The 21,599-nt window shown below is 34.5% G+C and overlaps 1 protein-coding gene across 7 annotated transcripts in view; it reads left to right on the top strand.

Moving 5' to 3' along the window:
- The window catches only part of SEMA6A (semaphorin 6A), a 178,506-nt gene that overhangs the window by 116,442 nt on the left and 40,465 nt on the right, over positions 1 to 21,599 (top strand). For all 7 annotated transcript variants that reach the window (XM_087715829.1, XM_087715833.1, XM_087715831.1 and 4 more), the window contains exons 8-16: positions 1,965 to 2,084; positions 4,594 to 4,682; positions 5,575 to 5,792; positions 9,825 to 9,956; positions 11,715 to 11,870; positions 13,799 to 13,975; positions 14,983 to 15,123; positions 15,251 to 15,331; positions 17,700 to 17,758. In XM_087715829.1, the coding sequence (XP_087571955.1) occupies positions 1,965 to 2,084; positions 4,594 to 4,682; positions 5,575 to 5,792; positions 9,825 to 9,956; positions 11,715 to 11,870; positions 13,799 to 13,975; positions 14,983 to 15,123; positions 15,251 to 15,331; positions 17,700 to 17,758 (1,173 nt within the window). The remainder of the gene's footprint in view (positions 1 to 1,964; positions 2,085 to 4,593; positions 4,683 to 5,574; positions 5,793 to 9,824; positions 9,957 to 11,714; positions 11,871 to 13,798; positions 13,976 to 14,982; positions 15,124 to 15,250; positions 15,332 to 17,699; positions 17,759 to 21,599) is intronic.

Here is a 21,599-nt window from a genome sequence, read left to right as displayed (position 1 = left end):
CCTTACAAACCCAATGTAAAAATAGCCATAAAATATTCAGCAATACTATGGAAATTACTTTGAATAACTATTCAGACTTTTTTTTTTACAAAGCCTTGCTCTATTGTAGTGTAACAGAATGTGGGAAAGATCTTGGGAGATGGAATGAAGACTTACAGCCTAGGGAGCAGTCAGATAAAAAGAGAGAATATCCTGCAGTTGAAGTCAGGGCAAGAAGTTGAGAAGGGACCCTCCCTAATTTCTTGGCCTGTAAAGGAGATGGAGGAGAATTGTACTTTCAGTCTTTCAATATTGATGTCAGCTTTAACAGTAGACCAGACAGGACACAGATAAACAAATTCTACTTTGTTATAAAGCTCCATTAACATAATCTTGTAAATCTAAAAGTGCAAATCTGCCACTATCTCTTTTACAGTTTGAGAACTTAGAAACAGTCTTTTCTGGGTTTTTTTCTTCATCCATTAAAGCAGCTGTGGACTACATCCTCTCTTATTTGACTGTTACTTAAGCAGAATGTCTTCCCTCTGTTTCTCAAGGTCTTTCCCACATACCAATACAGATAGCCAGTGCTGCTACACTTGAGTTATAAAAATATATCAAGCCACAAAAAAGTTTAAAGTGGGAACTTGAATCTATTTCCATTGTACTCCCAATCTTTATACAGTTGATTTACATACTGCTCAAATAGCCTTCTTCAATCTGGCACAGACTTATCGGACCACCTATTGCAGCAATGATCATCCCGGTTGATTACCAAATTAGAAAAAGCTAGCGTTGCTGTCTATATAATAGAGTGGAGGACAGGAAGATGACATTCTGTGGGGCAGATAGAAATGTGCTCCAGAACAGAAGTTTAACTATTAGATCTTTTAGAGCACAGTAAAGCAAATCATTCACCTTCTGCTTATAAGTATTAGGTTCAGATCCTGAAAATTAGTTTTGGTGTTAAGAATTCCTCAGTGAAATAGGTGAATTAGCAAAAAGAATATCTTGATTTTTGGGGTGGGGGACCTCCCTCCCTTCCTACTTTCCTGCTCCCACCCTTCTAATATTTCTTAAGGATTTGAAGACATGGCTCTGCCAGTTAATTTAGAACCCCAACGCGGGGGGGGGGGTATAACCCTGGAGGTGGTTAACAGATTAAGAGAAGCCCCCACTCCTCCTACCATATGCATTCTGTTGTCTTCCTCCTCATCTTTTTAACTGTAATTTTTACTGTTATTATAAATATTTATTTTTTTATGGTTTTATTGGCTTTTAATGTTGTGAGCTGTCCATAGTTACCTCGAGGCAAGATGGGCAGCAAACAATACTAATAAAATAAATAAAATAATTTTAGGCAGAGCTGGATAAATAACCAGAGAACTGTAGGTGATAGAAAAGCAGCAAACATCTCTGGCATATGTATATGCTGGGATCCTACAGGCTTCATAACTCATCAATGGAGCATTCCTTCTTCTTAATTAAATAATAATAATTGAGATAAGAACATAGTTACCCAGAGATTAACTGTATTATGTTCATTTTCTTTTCAAACGCATAGTTTTTTCCTGATAAAATTATTAACATTAGTTGCTTTTTGCATATTTAAATTAAGATGTAGGTGTGAAGCGGAAGGATACAAGAGTGTTAGGCCTTTTAAAATGATCTAGTTGCACTACTAGGAACATACTGTATCTTGATATATTCTACTGTTATGATTAGATCAGGCATGTGATCCGTGCAGTCTGCAAGTGAGATATAGTCCAAGGAGGATCCAGGGAGATTCTTCTTCAGCTCTGCCTCCTTTTTGAATGCTGAGAGTAGGAAGGGTTTTTTATCCAAATGGGTCATTACCCTAACCCAACTGTTTTCATGTCTTAAGACCCCTTGGATGGGCTGTTTCCATGATTACCTACCAGATACAACTATGCTGTTCTTTTCTTCTTTTTCTGTATCCCTGATTTCCAATTCTACCCCAAAAGAGGGAAAGCTGTATTCTGCCACTGTGACAGACTTCCTTGCAATAGATGCTGTCATTTACCGGAGCCTTGGAGACAGCCCGACGCTGCGGACAGTCAAACATGATTCAAAATGGTTGAAAGGTAAATAAAGACCTACAGGAAGAAGGGGCACATTTTGGATTACACTGTTGGATTCTCTGTAGACCTTATGATCTTATTTTACTTACTTTTGCTTTGCTTCTTCAAAATCTCAACCTTTAGTGATTGTTCAAAGAATAGATCTTTAAAGCACAAAGAAACCATACTTTATTTCAGCAATGCATTCTGTCAAGTAGAGGTACTGAAATTGCCTTTTTTTACAGTACACTTGTTCCACTGATTATTTTTTTTTAGTTGCTAGGTATTCATACAAAATCACAAGAGCCACCAAAATAGATAGCATCCAATTAATGTTTAAAGGCTAGATATTCCATCAAAGATTGAGAACAAGGAAGGGGTAAAAAGTTATTTTAGGACAGTGATTGACACCATCAGCTCTTCCCTCTGATGGGACACTAGGCAATCTAGGCTTTGTGAAGTGTGGAAGATTTGTTCTGCAGTGTTGAGACACACCAATAAAAAATAGAATATCAGAGCCTCCATTTTATTGTCAAGAAATAATGAATGAGTGCCGCTAAATTAGGCAATTTGTATGTCCTTAATAGCCTCATTGTTTAAAAAAAGTTGCCATTCATTCTTTTCCAATGGCATTATGAATGAATGCCATGCAGCATTATGTTGTGAGAAAGGGGGGATTTTGTTTATAGACAAAAAATGCAAAAGAGATGGAGGGGGGAAAGAGATACTGGTGGGGACCATAAACAGTTGCAAAAAACAAGACTGCAGTTGTTTTTGTAGTTGTGCTCCATTGAATCACAGCTGACTCTTGGTGATTCTATGGTTAAACATTCACCAAGCCATTCTGTCTCCCACCATATTACAATCTCTCACAGTTTGTAAATGATGACTTTTACAGTTCTTTTTTGAAACTATTGCATTTTTATAGACATTTTTTAATTACTTCAGCTTGTAACTATGTTGTTAATTCTCTTTGATAAAAATAATCCTGTCTCTGCAAATAAATAGAATTGGAGTTCCATTTTTGGAGTAAATTATGCACATTAAATAGTTGTATCTCTGATTTATGGGCCTGCATAATTTTTTTGCCCTATGAGTTAAGGATTATTTTTCTTACAATTGGGTAAAGGGTAAAATATATATAATTGAAGGACAGGTCAGTGGGGACAAGAATATGCAAGACAAATATTTGATCACCAGATATACATTATGAATGTGGTTTTCCAGCTTATTTTAGTGTGATTTGGGATATTAAACATTGTCACATAGTTCTAATCTCTTTAAATATATAAAAATTGAAGATATGTATAGCCGTGTGAGTCCTTTTTTAAAATTCCCATCAAAATCCCAGTTTCTATCTCTGAGTCTCCATCACTACTAGACCTCAAAACTTTTCATATTATATTTTAATCATATTAAGTTAATAATTTGTCATACTTTAGAGTCTTTTGTAGTCTTCATTCTAGGCCATGCGGTTACCCTGAAAGTTAGACAATAATAAGTGTCTTCTCTTTCCTCCAATACAGAGATTCACTTGCTTTACCCCCACCCCACGTCCAGAAAAGACTATTGAACTAAATGCTTGCCTATGAGTATGGCACTAGTTGTTCATCTCATCGGTAGAATTCCTTGTAGTTATTTCTATTAACTTGAAAGAGGCTGTGCATGTTGGTCTCAGATCATACAAGCATTTCATCACCATGTACATCTGCACACACACATCCACGTAGATAGTAATTGTATCTAAATGAATGGTCAAATGGAATATTTAATAGCCTAGCCTTCATTTGATCATCCATCCACTATTAGATTAGAACTATATTTGAATATAATATCCATTGCTTCATTACAGACAGCATAATTCTTAAGTGTACCTAAGCAATTGTAGCATTTTGAAGTTTTTGAATCTGTATGCAACTAAAACCTTTGTATCTGTTTGATTGTTTGCAACTTTTAATTGGGTGAAACAGTGCACCATTGGGCAGCAATTTTAGAAACAATGTTCCAGAAATGGGGTAATTTACAGAATGTGTCCAAAATTTGAGATCTATGGCTCCCATGGCATTGAAATTTGGCAAAGTTGTCTCTGTTTCAGTGCTGCTCTGCCACTTCACTGCTGCTGTCACCCGACATATCATTGTCATTTTCAATGCTCCCTGTTAGCTTCCTACAAGGAAAGTCAGTGGAGAAGTTGGCAGGAAGTCAGAAGTCAATCCCGCTTTCTCTGTTGGGCATGTGTGGGTGGGTGTCCATCCATCCTATGGTCACTCTGTTTCTCTCTGTAGATAAGAACTATGTCTAAAATGATGACCAACAGATAGTCATGGATGAAGCTAATTTAGTTTCATATATATGATCTTTTCAATAGCTTTCAGAGCTCTGACTGACCAGCCTCTTGATTTATAATCACACTGTATGGTAAATTAAATATGTCCTATAAAAAACAGATGAAAAATATTCAACCCAGATTAGATTGATTTTACTGTTTGATGGAAGTGTTTATATTTATGCGCACATGTTTTCTTTCTTTCAGAACCATATTTTGTTCATGCAGTAGATTATGGTAACTATATCTACTTCTTCTTTCGAGAAATTGCAGTGGAATATCACAGTATGGGGAAGGTAAGGAGAATAACCTTGAAATGAGAGCTATAAATCACAATAACAAGGTCACTGTTGTGAGAAAGATTTTGCTGCTCATGCCAAATTTTGGTAGGAATGAGGCATGGTGTTATCTTGATATAAAAAACCTTCCTTATGATGACTTAGGGATAGTGAGAGTTCTACAAATCTGAAGAGCACAGATTAGGGAAAATCTATTATAAAATATAAAATCTTTTGCCTTGGAATTATGACAAAGTGTTTTTTTTTAATTAAACTGAAAAACATGGCAAATTGATTTAATTCAAAGCTCCAAATAATTCACAGCAAGACTGACTTTAAAGCAAGGGAGCAGCTGCATTTGAAAGACCTTCCTATGAACAGCAGAAGTAAATGAGGAGAAATTTCAGTCTTGCCATGTAATAAAGCACAATGAAAGCCTTTACTGAAAAGACCTTTTAAGGAATATTTCCACAATAAAAGGCTTACAAGGTTAAAAAGGAGAAAGCATGAATAAAAGCTTGATGAGTCTTCCATATTTTTTTAAATAAAATATGCTGGGGATATGGGATGCCGCCTGCCAGTATGGGCTACATGGATTGCAAATACAGAATGTCCTTTTGTTTGTAGGAAGAGAAAGCTGAGTGGCCTGCATAGAAATGAGTTTTACATGGGCTGAGAATGAATCTCCTGAAGGATTTATGGCTGGATGTGAAATGTCAGAAGCTTATCTTTCATAGCACACAGTTCCAAAGCTGAATTTTGTTCTGTTTGTTATTTGTCACAGATTATAGGAAACTGGAGATCCAATTAAGCACTCAGTTCTGCCAATTCTGCTTTTTTTCAAGAGGAAAAGGCAGAATTCTAGTAAAAAATATATTACAGATTCTTTATTCCCCTTTCCGCATTGCAGGTAGTTTTCCCCAGAGTAGCTCGGGTTTGCAAGAATGACATGGGTGGATCCCAACGAGTCCTAGAAAAGCAATGGACTTCCTTCCTGAAGGCACGACTGAACTGTTCAGTACCTGGTGATTCGCATTTCTATTTCAACATACTGCAGGCAGTTACCGATGTTACCCAAGTTAATGGCCGGGACATTATCTTAGCAACTTTTTCTACTCCTTATAACAGGTAATGGATTTTATAGAGGGTAACTGTTTTCAACCCACTTGGCAATATTGCTTTAAATAAAGAAAATAGGCTATTAAATGCTAACTTGCATAAAATTTCAGTAAAAGCATCTTTAACTTGATATTGCAGTCAATAATTTTGTGACCGTTCAGCTTTTTTATGATTTGTCTGCTTACACTAATTAGTTGAGAAGAATACACAAAATGGGAGTACATAAGACTTTTTTACTTCCCTCCCATTTTTCCTTGTAACCACTGGAAAAATCATCTATTATTACTAATTTGCTCCTTTTCTTTTTATTGTTGAGAATGGGTTTTCCTGCCTATTCTCCTAAAATTTACGAACAATCCGAAAAGCCAGGAAAAAGTATTGGCAATGCTGTTTTGGAGTGGGGGGGGGTTGTTGGTTGTTGTTGTTTTTAATTAAAATATTTTGAAAGTACTTGTCAAAATCTTTCACTGTGTTGCTTACATGCATGTTTGTCTACTTGTCAACAGGGAATCTGTAGCTAAAACTCAGGATGCATAAATTTTGAACTCATTTATTCCCTGTTTCGTGTATTATCGTTTGCACACCATAAAAGGCAACTGATAACATCTGCTCCAAATTTGAATTAATCACAAGCCATCTCACATGACATTCATATTCTAGGAACTTTGGTTTGCCAAGCAAGCTTTGATTAGAATAGATAAGAATCTCTTATTAATGCTTACTTGAGTTTTTCTCACTACTTAAAATTTAAACAAACAACACTTTTTCAAATTAAATTGTCATGGGAAGCCTTTAGTGTTGACCTACTACTGGATAAAACAGAAGACATTCATTCATATACTGGAGGATTGCACAACATTTTCCCCAATGACACATGTTCAGTATGTGGAGCTTGTCAATGGCTGCATGGGGTCTTTTACAAGGGTATAAAGTGAAAAGTGTATGTGTCCAGAAGAAAAACAACAAATTTTCTATCCTGTTTCTCTGAAAAAAAGACCTCCCTTGACAATAAGCCCAATTGGGCTTTTGAGCGCATATGCTAAAATAAGCCCTCCCCAACAAATAAGCCCTCCCTGAAAGTATTGCAACACAGCAGCAGCTATGAGGTGACCACACTCACCATTTTCTGTACCTCAAAAATAAGAAGACCTCCCCAAAAATAAGGCCAAGAAGAATCTGTCTTACTTTTTGGGGAAACACGGTAATAAAAAATACGATTCCATTTTTTCATGAGATTAGATCTATTCTACTACTCGGGCCTCTCTTTGTAAAATCATCTTTTAAATCACTACAGTTAATTTTAGCCTACTTCCTGAACATTGGCAGGAGCTGAAAAGAGGATGGGCAAATGTCACGAGAAGCCACAGTTTCCTTTGAGGATCTCATTCAAACTCTTTCAATCTTTCTGAACCTATTTCCACAATAACCATTTCTTCCAAAATGTAAACCATTTTATTCTTCCTTTATAGGGTTTCCTGTTTGTTGCATTACCACATAAAGTATTGTGAGATGCTTATGGGCAAAACTGAACAATTATTGTATTACAATGAGCTGACTATGTACAATATCAGCAGGCTATTTTGGAGATGGCAGGCTTTTGGGAGCCACCACCACCACCCCAGCTTTCTTTCAACCTTTGAACAACTCAAGGAATTTAATCATGATATTGTTGGAAAAAAGATGGAGTTTTAAAAAGCAAAATAATGGCAAAAATCTGCAGCTGTCCTAATGTACATAGTTTTGTTCTTCATGAAAGAAATATATCAAAAATTGTAACATTAAAACCTAGTATTTCATTACCCATTTCAAACAGCATCTTCATTACATTGGATCAATAATATATTACATTCATTATAGTTTGTTTCATAATTAATAATAGTGGCAAGATCATATATGTGGGCAATTATGCATTTTTCCCTTTCTTAAGTATGAAAGGGATTTTTGTGAACTTTCCTTGTGCAAATTGTATCTACATTTGGAATTCATGTATCATAAACAAAAGATGTACTAGTTTGTGGTGTGTAAGAATTAAATGGTGTGAGTCACTGAAGCTCTAACCATTTTGTAGTGTGTGTTAAGTATGTCTGGCACAACTCATTGCAAACATCCTCTGCTTAGGCACTATTAAAAACAAATGGAGTTTGTAGGCAGAACAATGCATTCCTACACAAGCTCTAGCAGATTGTACTCCTTGTGAATCACAGGGAAATAGAGCATGCCAAGCAAAATCATTCTCCTTCCTCATGGACATGAGTTTCCTTCCTTCTAATGGACATCCCTTTCTTGTACAATGCCCAGCACAACAGATGGCTTGAATGTGGCTATGTCCTTTGCATTCTATTATGTGGAACAAAAAAAAAAGAATAAGATGAAATAATAGGAATAATTCTGATATCAGGTAATAAAAGTCATGAAAAGCATTCCCCTATACTTAAGTTTGTGTAAGCACTGGTTTCCCATCTTACATTTTTTTCATTTACAGAAATATACTAAAATATCTTATTCTTACAATCTGTGAAAAACTTTAACTAATTAAAGTAAATTTAGCACTGTCGTAAAACCTATTTCCTTCCCATGTGGTCTTTTATGCAAGAGATCTGAGGGGAAGGAAGTATACTCAAATATTACTGCATGTTTTGGTGTATTCATACACCATTGCATGTTGGCTACCTAAAGTCAGAGAATGACCTCAGTAAAGTTAATAATAAATCTCCTGTCATTTTGCATTGGGATGAAACATGGCAACATGGCATAATAGGACCTATTGATAATCAAATTAAAGCAGCTGCTTTGGGAATGTTTAAGGCATGAATTGAAAATACTATTCAGCCAAACACAAGGAATAGACATATTTTGTTTGGAAGGCAATCGTTCAAAATTAGATGTATTTAGCCAAAAAAAGACAGAAGGAAAAGAAGAAGGATTTAAAAGACTTAATAGAATTGGTCTAACTTTCTTTAAACATTTCCTTGCTGCATCTTTAATCAATCTTCAGCTTTAATGTTCCTGCAGAATTAATTGAATTAGTAAAGAACTTGGCTTTCCACGTGGAACTGTTGTCACTATTACTGAAGTAGACTTCTTTCCACTATTACATTTGTAAACTTCTTGATTCTAGCATTTTCTCACATTTTATAAAGTACAAGTCATAATTATGTAGATGTTTGTATATTTGATCATATCATCTTTGCAAATAGAAATTATTTAACATATAGCCAGATAGTACTTATTATCTGATCAGAAGCATGTAGCTGAAGTCAGACACAAAAGTAATGTAGCAGACTGAGTAAGCAATAAAAAACAGATCAATAAATAATTCATACATGAAAACCATCAACAAAAAAGCTATTCCAGAAGTGTTTGTATAAGACTGTAATTATATTTGATGATTACTATTATTGTGTTACATGCAAATAATCTAAATTTAAATTGGACTGGGAGTAAGATGAAACTGCATTTGCTTCTTTACAGTTGACTGAATTAAGCAAATCCCTGTTCATAGGAATTCAACCAGAAACATCCAGGAAAATGGAATGACACAACTTCAACAGCCAAATAGGTTGTGACTGAGCAATGTGCATCTCTGCAAAATATACCTGCTCCGACACATGAACGTTTTCTAGAATGCAACTAGATAACCACCAAGGGCTCAGACACTATCACACTGAGCATGTGTTCAGTTTTCAACAGCAGTTTCCTCCACAAAGAGGTTATAACTTGATAATACAGTAATTTCTTAGTTCAAGTTACAGGAATATATCTCAACATCTTGGGGAGTCATCAGAATTATTACTGTGCTATTACATTTTTTAAATCTTTTGAAGATGAAACATAGAAATTGGCTGTCCACTGAATATTTCAATATAAATGTCTTCATAAGGCAACCTTTTACTGTCAATGCCAAAAGATTGCAAGATTCAGAAATGAATGACCTATGACAGGAAGGCTTCTGTGCTGTATGTTTCTCAGACCAAAAAGAAAGAAAGAGAAAAATGCATAATTTCAGAATGAGTAACTATTTCTGGAAATGTCACATTGCAGCATCCCTGGCTCTGCTGTCTGCGCTTATGATATTCTCGACATTGCCAGTGTCTTTACTGGAAGATTCAAAGAACAAAAGTCTCCAGATTCAATATGGACACCAGTTCCTGATGAAAGAGTGCCGAAACCCAGGTATATATCTTTGTTTCATACAAAGTAATCGGGCTGGAAGCCCTTGGATTTTCATTTCATGGGAAACTTAAGATATAGTGTAAATGGAAGAGTTGAGGCAAATGCAGAAGTAACCAGCGTGATTCATTCAAAGGCAAAATCTAAGACCTCTCATCCTTGATAAAGGATTTGGTGAAACAAATGAGAAGCAAGCAACCAATCTGTATAATTCATTTTTAGAAAAGGAAAACTCAATGCTTTCCTAGCAAAAATATCAACGTAAAAATTTGGCATACAATGACAATATCTCAGTGTAGATAATTCTCAGTCATCATTAACAGGCAGAAACAATAGGTTAATTGTGCCAACAAGAGAAAGAATTGTCTGCAAATAATGATACCTTTATTGTCAACTACGATGAGATTGATTCTTTTTTAATTCTAATTTTTAATCATATATGTGTGTGTATACACACTCATACATACATACACATATATACATATATATGTATACACACACACACATACATACATATATATATATATACATATATATACACACATATAATTGATATAATTTTCATTATTTAAAAAATGAAACCAAGCAACACTACAATACAAATGGAAATGAATGTATTGATTTATTGCTTTTGATCTTGACCTACAAAGAAGAATTGCTCATTTCTGTTTCACCTTCTTTCTTTTTATATTTTTTTTAATTTTTTTAGTCACTTTGTTTTGCCCTTCACTTATTCTAATGACAACCTCTGCAGTTTTCTCATGTACACATTGTTTGTGTAATGGTAGAGACCTTTAATAATCCAATATTGTAATCTTTGTAAATTATGACTGCCTATATCACACTTATAATTTATAAAGAATATAGACATTTTTATATTTAATTCAAATGTACTTGTAGTTATTAAGCTTGATATTGATTTGCAGGAGTTTCCCCACCCCTTCAGTTCAAAGTCTGGACAATCAGCATTACCGCAAACAAGAAAAAAACGACAGAAAAAGGAACCAAACATAGGGCATAGTCAGCAAAAGAAAAGAGTATATAACTATTTTGGCCCAGTTGCCATAAAATATGGGGATATTCCAGGAATAAACTGAGCATATTTGTACTGTAATCCAAGATAGATGATACTGTGTCTTGTTATTAAAAGGTCCTACATAATAATGCTTTAATGGCTCAAGTTTTCATGCTGTTAAAAATAAAATATTCTTGGAAGCATAGAAGAGGATACTTGCTCTTTGCTGCTGACTACATTTCCCCTCCAAGCTGTTTATTTAAAATAGCTTGATATTATACTTTAAGAGGAAAAATGTAAATTTTTTCTTCTGCAATCAACATAGTTATCTTAATTCTAAGAGACTTGATTTTGAAATATGCCTTAAAAATAAATAGAACATGGCCAGACTGTATGTTTGTTGGCATACTGTGTGGGTGGATGAACTGTGAAGAGATCTTTACAAAATGTAAACTTACAAACAATATTCTGTTAAATATGTTTATATTTACCAATAGTCCTAAATTTAGTATTCACGGAAGTGACTGCTGAATGCTGAGTAGGATCATGGAAACACTAGAGAGTATAGACCAAAGACAAAATACAAGATAGCTTCAGTTGGAAGCCTTATGTATTGTTGGGTTTCTTCTACAAAGCCTCTGGCATATTCTCAGCTAATAACAGATGCATATGAAAACAGCTTGTCCAGAATATTTGCATTAAGAAGCAACATAATCATATTTCCTTCCAACCTGTTTTTGATTTAGGCCAGGTTCCTGTGCAGGTTCCAGTTCACTTGAAAAATACACATCCTCCAATGAATTTCCAGATGACACACTAAATTTCATCAAAACACATTCTCTCATGGATGAAGCAGTACCATCAGTTGTGAACAAGCCATGGTTTCTACGCACTATGGTTAGGTAAATAGCTTTTCTTCCTATTTCTTTCACTAGGTATTTTCTTCTACCCTCAAATTTGAGATTCCACTCTAATTTACAACTCACACATATCTGTCCTGGCTCTCAATAACTTAGGATTTTAACTGATCATTGAATTAAGCAAAAATGAGAATTAAAGATAATTAAGCAAGCAGGACAGTCCTGGGCCTCTAAAACCAGCACTGGAAACAACATTACTTAAAATACTGTTGTAAAGTAATCTGAAGTCAGGGTATTATAAGAAAGGAAGTAAGTATACAGAATTATAAAATTATTTAAAAGCCTTTGAGGAGATTTAATAGAGTCTCTCTAAAATGAACTGACTATATTTTGAAATCTAATTCTGAAATAGACAGACTATTAAAGTAGTCAATTATAACATGTTTTAAGTTTTTATGAACAAGAATAGGCATGAGGTAATTGTCATAGTACTGTTCGATAAATTGTAGTGACTAGAAAAATGTTACTAATTTTTACCAGGTTTCCCTCAAACCATATTTCAAAGGAAATACTAACTTCCGTGTTTATATTTGAGCCAAGGTGGCGCAGTGGTTAAATGCAGCACTGCAGGCTACCGCTAGATCAGCAGTTCAGCGGTTCAAATCTCACCGGCTCAGGGTTGACTCAGCCTTCCATCCTTCCGAGGTGGGTAAAATGAGGACCCAGATTGTTGGGGGCAATATGCTGACTCTCTGTAAACCGCTTAGAGCAGTGGTCCCCAACCTTTTTATCGCCGTGGACCAGTCAGCCTTTGATAATTTTACCGTGGCCCACTGAGCGCGCGCAGGGGTGGGGGGGGCGTTGTTCGCGACGACACATTGATTGCGTACCTGCGCGGGGCTCTCTTCCCTGGAGCCTTTGCGCACGGCCCAGGAGCCTTTGCGCTGCAGCGATCATGTCCCCTGGCCGCTGCAGCGATCATGGACCCCGGCCGCTGCGCGGCCCGGTGCCAGGTACTCCACGGCCCGGCACCGGTCCGCGGACCTGGGGTTGGGGACCACTGGCTTAGAGAGGCCTGAAAGGCCTATGAAGTGGTATATAAGTCTACTGCTATTGCTATTGCTATAATTTTAAATGAATCCAATAGAAAATTCTGAATAAAATAATTGGGTAGCTGAAGGAAACATTGGCTGGATATAAAATTTCTGTAGGATATTTTCAGAATGTATTGAGGTCTGTCATGATATGTTAAGGAAAATTCAATATTTATACACATGTTCAGAGAGTAATATTGACATCCAAATACTCACGTGTCAGCAAAAGAAAAGAAATAATATTTTTCTCCTTCAAGATTATATAAACCAACAGCCTTCAGACTCTGTAAATTTGAGTGTCTTGAAAATATATCAGCTGATATGTAAACTTCATTTTACAGGTAGATTTACACCTTGCTGTATTCACACACATTCACAAGTATGGAAGTGCTTACTTATTTTAAGATATGTCTGGGTGGGGAAAGGGTTTATGCATTTGGAAGAAACTGGTTTTTTGATTAAGAATCCAACAACAGTAAAATATGTTGATTATTATTTTCATGTTGCAAAGCACAAGCTTTGCACATATGCATGCCCTACATTCTGTATTACCACAGCTGTGCAGTATTTTGATTCAAACCAGACAAAGGTATTGCACATTGCTCCTTCAGTAAACTGCTGATAGAATGAAAGTGCCTGATCCAAAACAACTTTGTCAGAGAGAAAGTTATAATCTGTCAATTGTTCAGATGTGTTTGAAAGCACTGAATAAATACATAAATCAATCTTGTGGTAGCTTCATCTGACCCGGGCTAAACCTGGTTTTATGCTGGAGAAAAAAATTATATCTATCAAAGTGCAGAATTGTGCTTATATCTGAATAGATTTTAAAAAGAAACTATTGTGGTGATTAACACTATAATGCTGTCATTCCAGATACCGCTTGACGAAAATTGCTGTAGATAATGCTGCTGGCCCTAATCAAAACCATACTGTGATTTTCCTTGGATCAGAAAAAGGAATTATTTTGAAGTTCTTGGTCAGGACAGGGAACAGTGGTTTTCTAAATGACAGCCTTTTCCTGGAGGAGATGAGCATTTATAACTCTGAAAAGTGTGTATCAATGGTTATTTCTTTTATTACATTATTTAGCAACAAGTTAGTTCTGAATTCCTATCTATTGCTTTTTTTCTGATGGGAGAGAATTCCTAGGGAATTTTTATTTTATTTTTAAATATAAAAATATATATTTTATATTGCTGTAGATTTATGAAAAAAATACTTCCCAATACTTCCCAGTAAATAATTATACTACAGACAAGATTATATGCAGATATGTAGATAAAATGCAAATAGTACAATGTAAGGCATTCAAAGAGACTCTTTCACATCCCTGGGAAAATTATTTGGGATTTTGTTTGAACTTCACTCCAGTTGCAACTGTGCATCAATATTATCTTTCAACAATCACTTCCTGTCTCCATATATTTTTGCTCCTTGTTACTGGATGCCAAAATGGTTCCTTAAGGCTTAGTGTTCATGTGGAAAAATTAAAAGCAATACTATCGCCTTTCTCCATTTATGATAGCTATGAGTTAGTATATTTTGCAAAATATGGTTCAATCATATGATGGTTCTAGAGCAAAAGGTGAGGAATAGATTTTCCCCCACCCCACCCATTCTCCAACGCCTTCTTCCATTGGTTGTCTCAGACCATACCAGAAAGGAAACAAATCATACCTGTGGCTCTCCAGCAACTTACATTATATCCCATCTCGAGTTGGAGTTTCGAGTTTCATTTTATTTATATGCCGCCCTATTCCCAGCGGGACTCAGGGCGGCGCACAACCCAAGGAGGGGAAGGGAAACACAAAAAATACACAAAAAATACAGGGCATATAAAAACAACCAACAGCCACACGATTCGAGAGGCCTGCCGACACACTCCATCAAATCAAACATTCAGTTCATATAATAAAGGATTTAAATTAGGTTATCCAAATATATTAGTCTAAATGAAATATGTATATGATCCTGATTTTATTCTATTTTATATTTTTTAATAATCAAAGTTTTCAAGACTAATGAAAATGACTATGCAATCCATTCATTCAAATTAGGTGCAGTTATGATGGGGTGGAGGACAAGAGAATTATGGGTATGCAACTGGACAAGCAAAGCCGTGCCCTCTATGTAGCATTTTCAAACTGTTTGATAAGAGTGCCTCTGGGAAGATGTGAGCGTCATGGCAAATGCAAAAAGTATGTATTCCTCAGTATCACTTCTACAGTATGCTCTACAGTAAATACGCTGACATCTTGATACTGACACAGAAGTAATAATAACAAAGGATTTACAGAATGATTTGTACATGTTTCCTCTATTAAGGGCCTGCATAGCTTCTAGGGACCCATACTGTGGATGGATGAAAGAAAGTGGAGCATGCATGCAGCTTCTACCTGGAGCCACGTAAGTTTGAGTTAGCCATGGAAGAATGTATTTATTTCAATTATAATACTGGGCAATATTCTTTTGAACATTTGTTAGAAGCTTCACTGAAAACCTACATGCATGCTTCTTATTGTCCCTGCTTCCAGAGTGGTATTTCAGCGGACTTCTTTCTGATTAAGGATGAAGATACATAAATATTAGACCTGTGCAATGCTTTGGATAAGTTCTTCTTCCTTTAATCAATACAAAAAACAAGCCACATTCTAAATTGACATAAGAATTGTAAAGGTCCTATTATTGTACATCTTCATCATTACAACATTGTTATAAAGAAACTAACACTGTGCTAGCCCAACACAGGATAAACCTAGGTCTGATGGTGCTTGTTTTTTTCATCTAGCTCAAAAGATCCTCTCGAGACACATCAGATTGTTCTCATTTTTTCCAGTTCAAGACTAATACTGACCTGCTAGTCTTGAACATTTTCTGTCTTCTCTTTTGGAGCATGACTCTTGGATGCCCTTCGATTTTAGAAAATAAGTGCTGCTGTGTTCAAGTTTGCCAAGTAATTATAACAGCATAAAGTCTAACCTTAACCCTAACTCTGCCATGCTTGTTATTTGTATGCTGTTTGAAGAGGTTTATATGGGGAGCAATAAAAAACATTACTGGTGTTATTCATGATTGGTAAATTGTTTTCCCAGTAATTTATCTGCCCCAAATTTTACCAGTTGTCTTCAAAGATCACTTCAGAGTGTCCTGCAATAGTTCAATTGATTGGTGACTCCAAACCATGGTACATATGGAGTTGCAATAGGTTCATCAACTAAAGCATGGTAAATGACTCCCTGGCCACAGCTTCTATCTGTTGCTTGAGAAGGATTGAAAGTCCATCGGGACTCTTAAGTTACAATCCATGTCTCTTTTGGGGGGGAGAGCATAAACCCTCTAAGAGAAACTGCTAGAGTCAATGTTATCAAATCAACCAGATGTTTACTGACAGCAGCTCCATGTTGTTAGGATTTAAATTTGAGTTTGTTTTGCCCCATCCAGATCCTGGTAGCCTATCAAATATCATCTGCAAATAGCAATTGAGAAGTATCTGGATGATTTCTTATTTATTTTGGATATAAAAAGACAGCTTTATATGTTTTTTTATATACGTTTTTTTTATTTTTAAAACAGACAAGGACAAACAATACATAAAACATAAAACCATCATCAATTACATATACATATAGCATGCCGTTTGGTTACAAATTGTTTGTGCATCACTGCTTTCAATTATATATAAAGTCACAGATTGTCCATCAGGTATACATAGGTACATTATTGTCATTGTAAATCATATATTCAATTACAATTGTTATTCCTTCATTTTAAACCAATGTTCTAAAGATTAGATTCATGTATATACCAATATTCTATTGCATCATTATTAATCTATTTAGTAATAATATGTCTTTATAGTATGACCTAACTCATTCTATTATTCTTACAATATGAAAGAATACTTATGCATCACCATTTTCAATTGTATATAAAATCGCAGATTATCCATCAAGAATACATAGATACGTTGTTATCATTATACATCATATGTTCAACTACAGTTGTTATTCCTTTATTTTAAATAAAGTATTCTAAATATTCGATTCATATATATACCAATATTTCATTACATCATTGTACATCTATTTAATAATAATATGGCTTTATTATATCACCTATCTCATTCTATTATTCTTACAATATTAAAAACTTCTCCAAAATTTTTCATTTCCATGTTTTTTTATCTAACCATTGATAGAACAAGTCCCATACCTTATTAAACTGTTCATCTTCTTGCTCTCTAATTTCAAATGTCAATTTACTCATTTCTGCACATTCCATTATTTTTTGAAGAACTGTCTATGTGACAGCTGTATATCTTAATATTCATCTATCCTTATATATCTCTCTCTCCCCAAACACCAACACATGCATTCCATTTGAAAAATAGCTTCAATAACTCTTCCTCATCCGAAGACTCTTGTATCTCTGCTCATCTTTGAGTTTGGAAAAGCTTGAGACATATTGTGAATGAGTTGCATGGAAAAGTATTACTAATGAATATTTCATCCTCCTTTCCTTCATATGTGTGAGCATAGTCAAGGTGGCAGGGGAAAGCTTTTAATGCAGTCTTGTATTTTTAAAGAAAAATATTCATATAGACATGTTCTCCTAAAGGAATAACTGAAAAGTCAAGCAAAATGAATTATTTTGAGCTTGCGTTATGCAACTATTAAAAATATAAATGTCTCTTTTATTTGTTTTATCTGTATGAATTCTGTGTGGTAGGACACATGTGTATTTATGCTACTCTCTGCTTCTTTATGTTGTTTAGATTGGCCTTTGAGCAGGACATAGAGCATGGCAATACTGATGGCTTGGGTGACTGCCAAAGTAAGCAAAAGCATTTTACTCATTTATTTTAATTTTACATGAGAGAAACTATATAAATGTCTCAGTGCTGTTAATTCAGAATCAGCGATGGCAGAAATAAGGAAAAAAAATCATAGCAATAATGGAAACTGTGCAAGGCAATTGACTTTGTTTTAAAAAAGAAAACATTTTAAGGAAATGTGGTTTACAAAAATGCCATATGTTCAAAGAGCAATCATTTTGGAATTAAAATCTAGCTCTGAAGAAAAATTAGAGATTTCCCTTAAGATGTGTGTCAAACATGAATTAATGGTGGTGATTGCTTTTGAAGTGTGAATAAGAGAGTTGTGAAGCCATCAGGAAGGAAAGCACATATTTAACAAAACAGATCCAGTTCTTTCATCTTTATGTGTTATGTATGAGTAAAATCAGAATCCCTGACTTTCGTATTGTGATGCAGGAGACAGTAAGCTCTTTCAAAACGTGATTGAGATACACCTCAATACTATTTAATTTGAACTATAATTACCTTTCTGGCAACAGTAATACAATCACAAAATTCAGATTTAGCTTAAACAGTATAACAGTAATATAGACATTCATGATGACCCTGGATTTCATCTACTGACCTTCAGATTTTGATGATGAGGATGATTACAATAACAACGATGACAATCAAATATATAAAAATCTTTATGTTCTTATCTGGACTCTCATGATATTTTTGCCACTTTTAAAAATTATTTAGAAGGGTTTTTTTTGACATTATGTAAAATGATGTGTAAAAACTTGCAGTGCAAAAGTTTTCTGTCTTAAGTCAAAGACTTCACCAGACACACTTATTGCACTTATTGGAGCCTAAGAAAATGGGAGGAGATTCTGGCGTTTGCTGTTGATCCCATATTACTGTTGTTACCACTGTTGTTGTTCTAATTATTATCATAATCATATTAAATGATCGTTACCATCAAAAATCAAAGGACATATATGTCATTCAAACTTGATACATTAAAAGGAGAAAACTAATATAAAAATAATAATTTTTATTTCCATTTTTATATTCTTTATTCATTAAACATGAAACTCAGTCAACATTCAAAAATGCATCACAAATACCATTGACTGATGCTAGTGGTTGATATAGGTTGCTGCCAGAGTCCTATGTATCAACCAAGTAAGATGTACAATGTTCTGAGTAGCACAGTTTTTTGCAGTTCTGCTGGTCTTATTGCAGGAAGCTGCAATTTCTTGATGTATTTTATAAAATTCTTGGTCATGGTACCAAGTGCCCAGATTAAAATGGGTATCACTGTTTCATGTTTCTTCTTCTTCCTCCTCCTCCTCCTTCATCTTTCTTCTTCTTCTTCTTCTTCTTCTTCTTCTTCATCATCATCATCATCATCATCATCATCATCATCAAAATGACCCTAAAATAGGAAATAGTTAAAGGGCTGGCACTTTGTCCCTGGGTCTCTTAGACTCAATCTTTGGCTAAATATAATACATTTTCATGCAGAAGAACAGCTGGCTCTGATTGGAGCTACAATCTTCTGCAGAACAAAAAAAATAAAATAAAAAACTTGAAATGTCTGAGGGGAGGAGGTTTCTTATGATCTTCTAAAATTTTCCTGCCAGAATTGTTCACTTCTAATCATTTTGGTTCAGCCTTGTGAAGGTGAAATAAACATGTATTCATAGTTAGATTCCAGCTACAGATGTTTAATGCAAATGTACATTTGTTTAATGTTACTTTAAACAAATAAGTGATTTATTTTGACTTGGATTATATTTGTACTTGGGAAATTTTAGTTTGCCCTTCTCTTTATGCTACAGTTTTACATTAGTTCTATTTATCTTATATTGTCATTTTAATATTTTGAGATTTCAATGCTTTTTCCGTGTTTGTGGTTACATTGATTTTTGCATTCACTGCAACAGAAAAATAGCATACCAGTTAGACTTGGTGAATGGGAAGAATGAGTTGGAGGATGAACCAAGATTTATTTTAAGTGAATAGGGTTAAATATGGGTAAAAAGAAATAGTAATCACATTAAATCTATTAAGTAAGTCTGCTTAAGATAACATTAATGGTCGAACAGTTATCTTCATCTGAAGGAATACATTTAGAGTACAAAGGATAGAAAACTGAGAATTGGGTTCCAAAATGAGTTCAATTTATGTGATTTGTTTCTCTTAAGAACATCTTTGAAACAGTTCAAAGTTCAATATTTAAAAATTTACAAAGCATTTTAAATGCAGCTCTTCTAAACAAGTTAGCAAACTTTACTAGAAGTGTTTCAGGTTTCAATTTTAAGGAAAATATACAGTACCAACCTCTACATAACCCAACGTTATTTGTTGCTTGTTTGGTTGCTTGCTTGCTTGCTTTTACCTTAAAATGAACAATTCAAGGTCGGAACACTTCCAGTCAGACTGGCAGAGTATCAGAATGCTTCTGATTAGATCCGAACAGCTGTCTTGAGTTGAAGTTTGAAATTTATACTTCTTTAATACATCTATAGGTAGACATTATAGCAAGATTGGAACGTAATATTTGATGTTTTCCAGTGTACATGTCTGAGAAGGTCAGATGTCCTATTTACAAAAAATAAAATTAAACTATTGCAAAAAAAGCACAACTGTAATTAATCATAAGCATTCTCTGAGAGTAATTAAATGCTTTAAAAAATCATACACTTCTCACCTTAGTATCTTCCATAGAAGGAGTTCAAGAAATCCCATCCAGAAATCCAAGTCACTATGCTCAATATTATGCTAGTTATAAATTAGAATAGAATAGAATAGAATAGAATAGAATAGAATAGAATAGAATAGAATAGAATAGAATAGAATAGAATAGAATAGAATAGAATAGAATAGAATAGAATAGAATAGAATAACAGAGTTGGAAATGACCTTGGAAGTCTTCTAATCCAAACCCCTGCCTAGGCAGGAAACCCTGCACCACTTCAGACAAATAGTTATCCAACATATTCTTAAAAATTTGTTGTCATTCAAAGTTGTCGTTCAAACTATCTGGATAGTGCTACCAAAGTTAAAAAGTCTGTTGAGTGTTAAGAGTTAAATTGAGATTTGCAGTTGGCAGTTTCCCTTTCTGCCTTTTCACTATTCCTGTTTTATAGGATTCTAAATATGAATTTTTCCTTTATTCTGTTATCTTTAACCTAAAAGATCACAGTAACCTTGTTGCAGAATAAGAAAATGCAGATAACATAAACTGATTATAAAATATCCTTGAGATTTTTTTAAAAAGAGTAACATTCACAACTCATTAACGGCATTGTAGAAGGTAAACTCCTCCTTAAAATTGGCCTATTGGCATTAACCTCAAAAGAAACATTTAGAGGTATATATGCCAAGTCTTTTAAATTATAGCTTCTGTGGCAAGACTTCTTACAAATCACCCAATTCTTAATTCCTTTGACAGCAATAAAGGATAATTCCAGATATATTGTGATATCATTTTAAATATTTTTCTTCATAACATTAATTATTTTAATTAATTAAAATGGAAAGAAAGATATACAATCTGTGATTTTACAAAAAAAGTGATTCATTATATATTTGACATATATCTAGTCTGACTTTAAAAAGCATCCAATATATGAAGATTTGGAGAAATTTACATAGAGACCCAAACCTTTCATTTAAATCCTAAGCATATTAATCCACAAATTGACTAAATTGATTCTGAAATCCATGCGAGGTCTTTAAATATGGCTTGATTTCTGTAATGTCTTCAGGTTGCATCAAAAATATTAAAATAATAGCCACATCTATGCAAACCACGTTGCTTTTTTATTTACATCACAACACACATAAAAGGGTGGGTTTTAAATA

This window comes from Thamnophis sirtalis, unplaced genomic scaffold (assembly GCF_051295495.1).
Source record: "Thamnophis sirtalis isolate CommonGarterSnake01/CBP01778 unplaced genomic scaffold, rThaSir2_p1.2 scaffold_5, whole genome shotgun sequence".
Taxonomy (NCBI): Eukaryota; Metazoa; Chordata; class Lepidosauria; order Squamata; family Natricidae; genus Thamnophis; species Thamnophis sirtalis.
Note: the sequence above shows the minus strand (reverse complement) of the source record. Positions and strands in the feature narration are given on the sequence as shown.